The 13,872-nt window shown below is 41.2% G+C and overlaps 1 protein-coding gene across 5 annotated transcripts in view; it reads left to right on the top strand.

The window, feature by feature from the left end:
• The first annotated feature begins 2,034 nt into the window (after window positions 1-2,034).
• The window catches only part of LOC111968736 (intraflagellar transport protein 43 homolog B), a 21,820-nt gene continuing 9,982 nt past the window's right edge, over window positions 2,035-13,872 (top strand). For 3 of the 5 annotated variants that reach the window (XR_002877910.2, XM_023994569.1, XM_070445185.1), the window contains exons 1-5: window positions 2,035-2,137; window positions 3,694-3,804; window positions 8,071-8,135; window positions 10,499-10,537; window positions 11,757-11,803. Coding sequence is in view for 4 of the 5 variants with exons in the window: in XM_023994569.1 (XP_023850337.1) it covers window positions 2,093-2,137; window positions 3,694-3,804; window positions 8,071-8,135; window positions 10,499-10,537; window positions 11,757-11,803 (307 nt within the window). In the remaining variant the exon portion in view is untranslated. Of the gene's footprint in view, window positions 2,138-2,474; window positions 3,039-3,123; window positions 3,204-3,693; window positions 3,805-8,070; window positions 8,136-10,498; window positions 10,538-11,756; window positions 11,804-13,872 lie in introns of those variants that run through there. The other 2 variants (XM_023994570.2, XM_070445187.1) reach the window with 2 other exon arrangements.

Below are 13,872 nucleotides of genomic sequence, written 5' to 3' on the forward strand. Positions count from 1 at the left end.
ACTAATCTGCACTGTACTGCATTTGCACTATGTAGGGGAGAGTGGGGTAAATTGAGCCACCCTTGTTTCTAGGAAACCATACTTAAAATTAATAATTTGACCAAATATTTAGGAAGAGGTCATCATTTCCTGGAGTCTGTGAAGAAAGAAACCACATGGAAAAAGTGGTAAACAATTTAGTTCCAGAAAAAGGATTTTCACCAAGTCAAATTAATTTATTGTGTTAGATGTTTCATGATGCTTGTATCTAAACCAAAGTAGATAATTTTAAGATTGTTCTAAACATCAGTTGCGGTCTCTATAAGATTCAATATGAGGTCCTAAACTGAGAATTAAAGTGCATCCTTGTAGCTGTGTGGGCTAATATACTCTAAATGTTTGCCTTGAAGCAAGTTGAGCAAATGTCCATGGGGTAACTTGAGCCAATGTCCATGGGGTAACTTGAGCCAATGGTTGAGCAAATTTAAGTGTTTTTGTCCCAGGCATAATGCAAGGAATTATCGCTAGATATGAGGTTAAAATACAAAATACAATTGTGATTGTGTCGAATTTGGGAAATAAAGATACATTTTAGCACTACCTTTATAAAACGAATTCAATACAGAAATTTGTAGGCGGCTTAACTTACACTGTCCCGCGGCTCAACTTACCCCATACCCGGGGTAAGTGGTGCCAAGAAACCACATATTTTGGGCATGCTATGTTTTTCGAAACTGTAATATTTACACGAATTCTGATTATTTCCATGGATACACAACATCCTGAAATACATTAAGATATCTTTGTTAGAAATAATACTATATTTCCCTTGACAGGGTGATGCTAAATGTAAAAAATTGCTCAACTTACCCCATTCTCCCCAACACATCAGCACAGCACTGTAGCCCTACACTGAGTGTACAAAACATTAAGAACACCTACTCTTTCCATGACATAGACTTACCATGTGAATCCAAGTGAAAGCTATGATCCTTTATCGATGTCACTTGTTAAATCCACTTAAATTAGTGTAGATGAAGTGGAGGAAACAGGTAAAAAAAAACGTTTTTTAAGCTTTGAGACATGAGACATGGATTGTCTATAAGTGCCATTCAGAGGGTGAATGGGCAAGATGAAAAATGGGGTAGGGATGCCATAGCAGCATCCCTCCCTCTGCGTATATATATCCCCTCTATAAATTGTATTTTCCCACTGTAACTAGCCTAGTCTCAAGAGTTTTATGTTTACTGTTCTGATAGGCCTATTGTATATTCTGTATGATGTCTGTTTGTATATTGTCTATTGCTGGCAGCACCTTCTCACTAAGGCAAATGATGGGTATGTGTAAATGTACTTTGCGAATAAAGGTGATTCTGATAAACCTGTATTAGCCTGTATGCTGAGAGTTTGAGTTATTGGGTCTGAGGCATATAGGCATATGTCCAACAAGTTCCTATGTCCTTCAACTTTGCTAAAGTTGTTTCTCCAATGATTTATACAATATAATTTCAGTAATGTCGTTTTTATTGTAAAACTACACCAAGCATGCTTCCCTAGGGACTAGTGAAATCTTTCATTGCAGAAATCGCTACCACTAAAATTGATCGAGATGTAGCATGATGTTTTAGGTCATGAATGACATGAACATACAGGTATGAAATATTTAGTGTAGTTCCAGGGAGAGGTTCCAAATCAGCATCTCAATATACGGCCAGTTCTAGTGGGCTTAAATCAACATCTACCGGCAAGATCCTAGTAAACAATACTGGACCTCCAGTCCAGTTGCTGGCATGCACCCAACTACCCATTGACTAACAAAAGTAAACTATCAAATGAGCTATACCGAACCTTGACTACAGGGCATGTAAGGCTAATAATAACAGTTAATACAGGCTATTTACATGACTGTGCGAGCTTTGGCTCAAATGAAGATGATTCATATTTTTTGTAATATCTATGTTTAAGGCCAGTTGTGCTATTACCAGACCGCTCTGCCTCTCGAGCATGGACCAAACACCAGCTCCCCCCAATTGTTGTCACCATGGAGATGGTTGCTGTGTGACGCTCCGGGTCTCCAGGAAGTAGCTTGCTACATCTGTCAACGCAAAAAAAAATGGACGATCATCTTAAACTTGGAGACAGTGGAGTTGTAAAGAATGTGAGTGATTTACGCTTTCAACTTGTGTGCATACAGAGTATTTACAGAAGTAGCTAGCAATGTTTGGGATGACATGGAAAACCTTGAACTTTCTTGCGATCTCTGTTGTCCATGATTATGTGCCTTTGCTTTTCCATGCAGCTAGCTAGTATTAGTAAGCATAAAAAAGTAACGACCATAAAGCTAACCCTACCCTATTCATAGTCAGACGCTAGCTAACTACATTTAGCGCTATTATGAAGGTACAGTAGCTATCTTCTTCTGGCGAAATTTGGTTAAGATCCCTGACGCTTGATCTGAACTCGAACACGCATCGCTTGCGCCGGTAGGTTTTGGAAGGATAAGGACCTAATTTTATATATCAGCAATACATAATTTTCAAAAAACCAAAAGGTTAAATTGATACACACCTTTGTTAGGGTTAGTGTGTTTCCACACGGCCATATCTCCATGTTACAGCGTGTGGTGTGTATGGAAGACAGAGACAACTGTACCACCAGTGCTAATGATCTAGCATGCTCAACAGGACTAAAGGAGCCTAACGTTGCTTTACTCCTTAGTCCAAGGACGACATGTTCTGTTTAAAAGGCGAATTGGCTCTGGAAGCCAAAACACCCAAATACTCCATCTACACGAGAAATGATTCTCAATTGCGGTTTAGAAACATAAATCCCTCTACTTTCAAATCACATCAAAAGCGTTTCAGAAATGCAAAATACACACTTACTGTACACTGTTTAACCGGTTTACAGTATTTTTCAGTGACAATACCTGTGTGGTGTTTTTCTTCAGATAGCTAATTAGCACACGTAGTCAGTCCACTCTGTCTTCTGTCTGTTTTCTGTAAACAAGCGGCTGCAACATGGAAATATGGCACTGTGGGAACCCCAACTCAATAAAGGTCTGTATCAATTTAACCTTTTTGTTTTTTGAAAATGATTTCTCGCTCATATGAAAGATAAGGTCCTTATGCTTCCAAAACCGTACCGCAAGCCATGCGTGTCAATGTTCAGACCGAACTCCCCACTACAGAAGATGCCTTCGTCCAATGACTCTTATGTGTAATGTAATGGAACTGAGAGTCATAATATTGGGCTAGCATTCTCCTTGTAACAGAATAAGGCTGCCAAAAATGTGTTAAAACATCATTTTGATGTGATATGAAAGACATTTTAAATGTATTTTTTTGTTGTAATTTAGCAGAAGTGCTTATCCAGAGCGACTTACAATTAGGGTTACCTTGCTCAAGGGCACATTGACAGGTTTTTCACCTAGTAGGCTAGGGGATTCGAACCAGAAACCTTTCGGTTACTGGCCCAACGCTCTTAACCGCTAGGATACCTGCCGCTGAAAGTAAAGGGCTTTATGTTTCTAGAACCGTATCACAATTGAGAGTGGGTATGTGTAAATCCCTACTCCTTAAGAGTACATTCTTGGGTTACCATAAAGCCAGCAATTTTATCTCAAAAAGTCAATTCCTAGCTAATGCTTGAGAGTTTATGACGTGTTCGTGTCATTTTAAGATAATTTTCATCGACTTGAAATATGATTTTCAGGTTGCAAAGTTGGGTCGACGGGGTCAACGTACTCGACAGGCTGCAGAGCAAACATCTCTGGAGGAGCCTCGACACGTCAGGAAATCCTCTTCTTCTACATCGATGGGAGAGGTAGCTATGATTTGTGATTGATTATCAGTGCTGCTTGAAATGCATTTGTATTTCCCTAAAACCAAATATCATATATTATCTGTCATGGCCGTTAACTTCACTGCATACACTCAATCTGAATACGTGTGAATCATTTCTTATGCATGAACCAAGGACGAGGAAGAGGTATTGTATGAGGACACCTAAGTAATGATATGGCATGTCTTGGCAGTATTCCTTTTCAAACCCTGCAGAGTAACTTTATACCCCAATAACAGACAGTATACCCTCATAGTGTACAGTAGACTACATACTCAAATCAATACACATACCATATGATTTGAATGTAGACATTTTATATACCTACTCAGCTGTCACTTCTATTCTGAATACCTCACATTGTGGTATAAAGTTACTTTGTGTTGTATTCAAGGGATGCACTGCTTTATAGATGTAGGGTTATTACAGTACAGTAGTTTCTATGGATGCTGCTCCTTTTATGTAAAATGTGTTTGAAGTGGACCATGCACTTTCTTTGACTTAAAAGTTGTCCTACTGGTATTGATTTTTTTTTGGCAAAGCCCAAAAAACGGGCTAATTTACTTCAGATATGAAACCGAAGGAGCAGGGTCTAGGTGTTAATTTTTAAGTGGGCCTATGCTGTTTGCTTTGGTACAACATTGCCCATTCTATAACTTCCCCTGTTATGAAGAGAGAGGATCGTCTTTAGTTAGTCTGATTTTCAGTGCTGTGTGGGGAGAGGCTAAAGGTCTACTGCTCGACTGTATTGATCCATGCTGATTCATACCAGCCTTTGCTCCTGGACCCTCATCTCCCACAGACACACAGAAAGTGATTACAGGCATAATTGCTTTCAAAGTCAAATTGGAAATGACGTATGACAATGTCAACCACTTTATTCCAAAGCATTGGCATTCATGGTATGGAGGTCTTGCTTGTCCCTAGAAGAGGCAAACTGTAAGCCACCCAACATTCCCTGACCAGGAATTCCAGCTATGCTTTTGCAGTAATCTTCCCAAATTAGGCCAACTTCCCTATTGTAGAATCAGGATTCTCGCGCCCCTAGTGACCTGACGTGCACATGAAATGTATTTTCTTCCCAGTGGCGTGCGACTTAGTAGATTTATTTATCAGCCCTGGTCTGCTTTTCCTATAAATACCCACTGATTGGTCACATTCCTGACATCCTTTTAAACAAAGGTTGAACTGCATTCATGGGCTGTTAGTCTGAGTTTGACCACCACAAGGGTCTACTGCTTGGACTTTCAGAAAAGTCTAGAATAGAAAATATGTAGCCTAACCCTTCACTATGATGACATTATTGCCTAAATACACCCCACTGCCACTATTCTACTATAACTGTAAAGTTCATATATGGTCATACAGTCTAGTGGAACAGTGGTGGTCGGTGACATTTAAGATGAGGAAATTCTTATTTTTTTGAATGAGCCTGGCCTTATTTTGATTACAGCATATTGGAAGACTGTCATATATATTCCATTCACCCAGCTCAATGTAACATCAATAGATTTAGGCTACTACATGATACTCACATTTTTCCTATACCTATCATGAGGTTGCCATAACCTAGCCTATGAGTGAAAGTTTACATTGTAGGTGCACAGGTCGAGAGAAAAATGTGAGTAATCAAGGTGACAGACAGTGACACATTCAATACCGCCTTGCACAGTCTTGCCTGCATCTAGCTGATTTAGGGTGTAATCCTTAGTTCAACAGTTGCAAATGAGAGAATTTCTATTGGACAAATTCAGGTATGTTTATCCCTGTTTCGTTCAGTTTACTTCCATTTATAAAACGTTTTTCAACAGAATCGGCGGAATGAATACACCCCTGATCACACGCAAAAACACAGTTCACTTTCATAGCAGTCACATACAAACAGCATGATAATTTTGCTCTTTGTAGAATTCCTTCTCGCTTCTACGCGCTCTCCTCCTCTCACCTTTTTCCATAGCTTGTGGACTTCAGTGCATAACACATCAGCTGTCTGTGACCAGGTGAAAAAAACATTCCAAGCCAAACATTCACATCATAACCGCTAACTGTTACACACAGCCTACACCGTTGTCACCATATTAGCTACCATCATACCTAGTCAACATAGTTACGAGGAACTAATGCGTTAGTATACCCACTACAAACATGCAGTACAGTGTACAGTCAGCAAGCAGTTTAGCAGTTACACTGGCAGGGCCTCTGTGGCAATAAATTAATAAAACCAAAAGTTTACATTGACTTGGAAGAGTTCCAGTGTTGGATAGCCATAGCCAGCTAGCTAATATAGCATCCCTCTCTGTTTGAGCCGGGTGTTTGAGTAGGCTAAACTAGCTAGCTGCATTAAATACATTAATTTGTTCAACTATTGTCTTTCTCTCTCTTTGAGTCAACTACTCACCCCTTTTTATGAAATGCAGTGCTAGCTGTAGCTTACGCGTTTAGTACTAGATTCATTCTCTGATCCTTTGATCGGGTGGACAACATGTCAGTTCATGCTGCAAGAGCTGTGATAGGTTGGAGGATGTCCTCCAGAAGTTGTAATAATTACTTTGTAAGTCTATTGAAGGGGGTGAGGACCATGAGCCTCCTAGGTTTTGCATTGAAGTCAATGTACCCAGAGGAGGACGGAAACTAGCTGTCCTCCGGCTACATCATGGTGCTACCCTACAGAGTGCTGTTGAGGTTACTGTAGCCCTTCATTGCAAAACAGGGTGTGTTAATCAATTATTTGGGCACGTAAATATATTTAATATAGTTTTATCTAAAAGGATAACTTTTTATGTTTCACTATTTTTATTTTATGAAATTCGCTTAGGAGGATGGTCCTCCCCTTCCTCCTCTGAGGAGCCTCCACAGTAGCTAAAAATGCCATGACGTTTTCAATGAACCTCCCTCGTTGGGTGAGGATGAAAACATTTCACTAAGTTTTTGTTATTTTCAAATAACTCATCATAAGCTAAAGATAGGCACGTTCAAAGAACACTTGCTTTTTGTATCATCTTTGTCATCAGTATTTACCCTCCTTTCGTGAACTCCTAATTACATAGTCTTCTGAGCATTTTTCTTGGTAGCAGACTGTAAAAGCGGGTTTTACCCTGAGGAATTGAACAGTATCGATGAGCTACCACATTTATTATTAATTTGGCCTCCCTTGTTCTTGTTGAAATCCCATTGTTTACTAATTTCATGAAATTACTTGTTCATCCTCACTCAACCTTCCAGCTTAACACCAGCAGCCTCCACCTCCCTCTCTAGATGCTGACATTCACATTTATAAATGGGTTTGGTGAAGGAACCAGCCATGAATAATTGATTTCCTCTTTCATGTCGCAACAAAGAAATTCCTCCTGGCCACTGTGTCTTTTGCAGACCCAATTTGGTAATGAGAGTGTTGTGCTTTTTTCCCCAAAATTAATTTGTCTGCTGCCCACCCTTGTGTGCTCTGAGGAATTCTTTCATTCAAGTGCTGGTCCCTGACTCCCCGGGCTCCGGTCTCAGGACCACAATCCAAACTCAATTGACTATTTTCAGTACTATTTTCAGAAACGAAGAATGAGAGGGAGAGGGTCATTTTTTCCTGTGAAGCTATTTTAGGTCAGGCTCGCAGCCCCCGGGCTGTCCTCTGTGTGGCAGTTCCCACACTCTGCTCCATATGTTCAGGCTCTGTGATTGGACAGCAGTTAAAACCATAATAAACAACAGCAATATGTCGTGCATGCCATTCTTAAGTATTTTGTAAGTGGGCTAAGTGAGAAGCTATGTCATTCATTGCTAGAAATGTGCAGCATGTAGGATGGTATAGTGCAGCAAACATAGATTACCAGAACACTGAAGAGAAGAATAGATCAAGTAGGCTTTCCCCAGTTATATGGGAAACTAATCGTTACTTGGTTTGTTGTAGCCTACACTTCACAAATTCAGTTCCATGAGTGGTTTGTGTTTTTAAACATCAGAGAGCCTCCTGTTGACTCATCTGAACTTATTAGGTCTGCTCCGTTTTGGAAATATGTTTGTGCATGGGTGCATGCTTTTATTTTTCTTTCTGGTTAAGCTTGATATAAAGTATTATTCTCACATAGATTTAGAGACCATGACATGCATGCCACAACGTACTTGCTATTTTGTACTCAGAATTATTCACATTTTCCTCCTGTATGTTTTCAACCTAAGTGTAGAATTTAATAGTTTAAAGGAGTTGTCTTGTCAGACCATTGTTATGCCTGTCATTAATGATCTCTCTCACATCAGGGACCCCCTCCTAAACCAGCCCGCATGCAAGGCGGCTGGGCTGAAGAGACTTCTGGATCAGCCAAGTGAGTATCTCCTTCTCTCAACAAATTGTATTTCCAGCCTCTAGGTAACTCTACCTCACCGTCTCCAACATGCATTATTTTGTTACTAATGATCTCTCATGCTGTAGACAGAGAATAGGATATTTATCAGTGCAAGTTCTTTACACTTTTTGCCCTGAATCAACAACGTTCCAGGGAGCCTCTCTGAGCAGTGAACTCCACATTCATCTTCATCAGGCGCGGGATCCGGTAATTGACATGGTTCATGTATCAGCCACAGGAGGGCACTGTTAGTCAGCTATCCACTTCATCACAGGGCTTAGGCCACTTCATCACCTCTTACGATGGCTGTCTAACTAAAGCACGCTCGCCTTTAAAGGCACACATGCCGTTGTGAATTAATTAAAATCTCTGTACAATGAATGTATGAATATTTCATACCACAGACAGATGGAATGTCTGGAACAAAATAATTTCCCCCCCAATAGAACACATTTAAATTACTGTACGTCTCCCTATGTGATGTCAGTGTGACTGTAGTCAGACTGTGGAACTGGCTCTCCACTCTTCCAGATGGCTCCATCTACCACTCTACTCCAGTCTCTGTGGGGAGGAGAGCTGGGGAGATGCATACATCCATACATTGAAGTGAACAAGACGATTCAATTGGGTTTATTTGCATGGTTTTCTGTGCCGATAGTGCATGTAAAGAGAACAGCAAATTCAATATATTTTTCTCACTCTGGGAAGGTCAGGGTGTCGCTTCCTTGCGTTAGTGTAACTTGTCTTGATTCCTGCGTTCAGAGAGATTGGAATACAGGAGGTGTTAAGGGTTTCTCACATGCATTGATCCTCTCTGAAACAAAGTAAGTAATGGCCCCCCCTGGAACCGGCAAGGACTTTTCCCTTCAATGTCACCCCTCATGCTCAATCACTGCTGCCCTCCTCCCCCTAATCCCAGCGCAGAAATCCCAGGATTTGTCGATCTATCACTCCTAATTGACACTAAATGATCTGTCAGTTTATTGATGAACCTTTGAAGCCGGGTTGTCACAATATATTTTATCCCTAACAACTTTTTCCAGACAGTTTTACCATGTCTATCGCTTCAGCCTACATGAGTCTTAATCAAGGGGCCTGTAATGTGTCTTAAGTGTCGCCAGCCCCGCCCCCAGTGCCAGGCACACAGGACAGGACACAGTCCAAGGGCAGCAAGGTGGGCTCCCTCAGCCTTGCCCTCTCTGATCTGTCTCACTGACCATCATGGCAGACTCCAGAGCTTCCAGAGATGAGTGAATATATCATTTATAAAGTATAATTTATAAACATACTCAATGTCATTACATTTCTTTTTCAGGTTATTGATACACAGTAATGAAAAATAATAAGAAAATGTTTTTTCAGTCCAGAGAAAATGACAGTATGTTTATTTTTTTTAAACCAGTAGGGGGCACTCCTTAACCAGGAGAAGCTGCAGAATGTGACATGCATCTCCTCCCCAAAAGAATCTCAGAAACACTCATATCTAATGTAACTTTGTATAAGTTGTCTTCACAGCCAAACATACCTAGACTGTCTTTGTCTAAAATTTCAAGAATGTAATAATTGATTTGCTTTTCTAATGCTGTTAAGATTAGTTTATTTGACAGTAGCCTGGTTTTGTTTAATATTATCTCCCCCGTTTACTGGTGTGAAACAGTGTTATGCTAAGAATAGTGTGTTGAGGTGAGAATGTGTGAAAAGACAGTGATTTGGTCAGAGTGTGTAGGGCGTGGCATGCGGTGCCACAGTCAAGCAGGGTTGTGTAAGAGAGGAGTCTGAAAATAACCCCGTGGTTCAGCAGGGGAGGAGGCTGAGGGCTCAGATAGAGAGATGGACAACAGAGAACACAATAGGTGTACCGCGGGCCCCTGGTATCATTAGAACACACATAAGACATGGCAACATTTGTAGAATTGCAGGAAATGACCATTACAACTGCTAAATGTTTCCTCTGCCAACAAGAGGGGTGTGAACAGTTTGGGGTCGCATGGGTTGCGAGGTGGGGGTTTGTTACTACGCATATGAATGACAATATCCATTCGGACCTTTGCCACCTAGGAAATATGTGTGACCGGACCTTCTCAAATAGTACTTGTACCCCTGACCTAGGCCCTATGAGGCTCAAATCAGACAGAACAACTAGCCTACATCAGAAACCAGCAGTGGTTTTTAAAGATGGATCTTACAAATAGAAAGAGAAGAACTGTTCAATAATAGAATTGGTAATTGTTTTGTTTTATTAAAATTGAATTGATTCTAGTCCTTTTATTTTTGTGGCACAAAAGTATTTTCTCTGTATTCCTTTGTTGCAAAGTCTTAACAATGATCTTTTTTCCCCTTAGGTCTGGAAGAAGACCTGCCATGGTGCAGGACGTGGAAGAGTACGTTTTCTCAGTCTCGTCTTTTTACTCAGAGTTTTTCCCTCAGTTGTTGATTAAATTAAATAACTATTTTGTTTAAAAAAACACAGGAGCAAAATTAGGCCAATTTAAATGTTTGTTTTTACCAATGCTCTGATGTGGAAATTGCTGTACTTTGAGATTGTCCTTGGTTGCAACTAATCCTCGCCTTCCAAGAACAATCACTTAAAAATCCTGCGTGACTGAGTTGTCATCACTTGTATTGTTGTTGGGAGCCAAGTTAGCCTGTAATTTTAGTTTTTCCATGTTACCAATGTTCATAATAGGCATTGAATAGACAGTAGTGACATGGAAGGAGACTAGAGAACATGGTGTGTTTTACTCATCATTGCTGGAGCCCCTTGCTTAAATAGTGGTGTTGAGACGCAGCTTTGACAGAAACACAGGCAGCACTTCAAAATAGTCCCTTGATATATGCTCTTTTCACCACCAGCCCATCTCAGTAACAGTTATTTACTGCCCCCGCTGTGTTAGTTTTGATTAATTCTCAGTTTTTTTTTCTGGATCAGAACGGGGCTTCGCCATGCAGCTAAGAGAAAATGTTGCGGTTTTAAAGCTAATTTCCTGCAATTTTATGTATTTTGCCATGGCTAATGCTGTGTTCTTTTGCTCAAACATAATAACAAAATCGATACTGCTAAATTCATTTTTTTAATTTTCAATTCTCCCTGACTGTCTAGCTTTTATTTAGGTGATTGTTAGTTCTCAAAGATTATTTTACAAAAAAATATATAGGTCCATTATCTTTTGAAAGTGTTTTTCCATCCTATTTTTTTTAACACTATTTGGACTTAGGCAACCCGAAAAAATGCTTAGGTGGCCCGCCCAAGGATTTCAATGGCAGAAAAATCCCTGATTCTTGGAGGGATACTGTTGAAGTAGCTGAAGCCCTGGGCTGCTCACAGTGACAGACAGGCAGGCAGTCCCACCGATGCTGCTGTGGCTGTGGAGCCTTTTGTCTGCGTCTGCTGCTGTATTGTAGACACAGTCCCAGTCAGCCTGCAGCAGACAGACAGAGGCAGAGCAAGCCTCCTATCAGGCTGATCTAGAGCCTCGCTCAACCAACAGAAACAGGCCCATCATCAAAGCACAACAGCCCAATCCAAGTCTGGCTCCCTCTGATGACCTTACCGCTGAATGCCTTCAATAATTCATACTCTCCCACTTCCTGTTTCTGCAGTCGACGCCTGCGACCACAAACCCCCCAGGGCTCGGATGATGAAGGAGGTGAGAGCACCCTTGCATCCCAGTCCTGCGTCTCTTCTGGAGGGCAGAGCTGAGTCCTCCAGTCCCTCTGCAGCACATTCATCCACTGGAAATAGAGCATATAAGTAACCTCTCATCGCGCTCTCTGACACTACATATTTCTTGTCAGTGCTATTGATGAATCCTTCATAAGAACTCTGTTTAGACCAGCTACTGAGAGATGCCCCATAACTAACCAGAGCACACAATCGTTTATAGATGAAAGTCACAGGTGAATATGTTCAGTTAGAACTGGGGGATCACTGATAATCCCCCTCATTCAATCACATTACACAAAGTCCATAACAGACCTCAAATACAGTATTCACTAAATTCATTCTCCTATTCATTGGCTGAAGTGTGGCAGGATTTAAGTGGCTGTCCCCTTTGAGCTTTTCACACACACGTCTTCTCACACACACACACACACACACCGGGGCAGGTGCTGCAGAGCATGGATCCAGCGGTCACCTCAGGGTCCGGCTCTCCGCATCACAAACAATGTCAGGATAGATGGAGGACATTTCAGCAAAGCACAGCCTGGGATAATTGTTCCATTTTTCAGAGCAAAGCAGCAGGGGAAATAAGGGTGAAATTGCCTTAGCAAAGATAGGAGTTGTGATTCCCTGTTAGAACACTAAGGAGTTATACATATACATACCAATGACAATGACCAGGCTGGCTGGTGTTGTATAAGGAGGTTGTCTCTGAGGTATTAAACTGACATATTGATGAGGAACAGAAGCACTGTGTCTGCGGCTGTAGTTACTACTCTCACACATCGCTAAATAAATGAAACACATATACCTGCCATAGCCCTTTTCTGTGTATTTAGATTCTTAAAATACTATTAAAAATGTATTTACATGTTTCATCTTCTAGATTGTTATATGTTTGATGTTATGAACAACATTACTGGAATTAGATTGAGAAAATAATGTAAATGTTGTACATTGAGCTTACCAAACATTAGGAACATCTTCCTGAGCCCCCCCACACATTTGTTGCCCTCAGAACAGCGTCAAGTCGTCGGGGCATGGACTCTACAAGGTTTCGAATGCGTTCCACAGGGATGCTGGCCCATGTTGACACCACTGCTTCCCACAGTTGTCAAGTTGGCTGGTTGGCCCGTTCTTGATACACACAGGAAACTGTTGAGCATGAAAAACCCAGCAGTGTTGCAGTTCTTGACACAAACCGGTGCGCCTGACACCTATTGCCATACCCCGTTCAAAGGCACTTACATATTTTGTCTCCCCATTTACCCTTTGAAGGGTATATCCTCTTTTAGTTTTATGGACAATTTGTTTTTACAAAGCATTTTTCATTTTTCTTCTGTTTTTTATATTTCTTATTTTAACAAATGGCTGTAAACATACATCCTGTTTTAGACACTGCTTTTAAGTTGCTATACCACACACACACACACACACACACACACACATACACACACACACACGCACGCACACGCACGCGCACGCACGCACGCACACACACACGCAGTGGCTGAAAGGGTCAGTTGTGTGGAGACCCCAGTGGTATGCTTCTTACCCAGTAAATGCAGCTGGAAAGATAATTCCTCAGTGGAGGGAGACCTCTTAATACAGTGCCGGAGGCAGGGGCAGTGGAAATTGCAGTGCTGAGGGTTAGTGAGATAGCCCCTCCGATCTTGATTATGTCTCCTACCCTATCCCATATGTCCACTGGCTAGAGGCAGAGAGAGAGAGGGCTAGACCCTGCCCCCTTGTCCTCCTCTTCCCCTCGGCTGGCCTTCAGTCCCCTGCCAGTTACATTACAAAGAACTGCCATTACAAACACACTCATCTGTTCTAAATCTGTTTATTCCTCTCCCCCCTCTCTCTCTATTTATTTCTCATCTCTCTCTCCCCCCTTTTTCTTTCTCATCTCTCTCTTTCTCATCTCTCTCTCTCATCTCTCTCTTTCTCATCTCTCTCCTCTCTCTCTTTCTTATCTCTCTTCTCTCTCTTTCTCATCTCTCTCGTTCTCATCTCTCTCCTCTCTTTCTTATCTCTCTCCTCTCATCTCTCTCT

Source organism: Salvelinus sp. IW2-2015, linkage group LG9, assembly GCF_002910315.2.
Source record: "Salvelinus sp. IW2-2015 linkage group LG9, ASM291031v2, whole genome shotgun sequence".
Classification (NCBI taxonomy): domain Eukaryota; kingdom Metazoa; phylum Chordata; class Actinopteri; order Salmoniformes; family Salmonidae; genus Salvelinus; species Salvelinus sp. IW2-2015.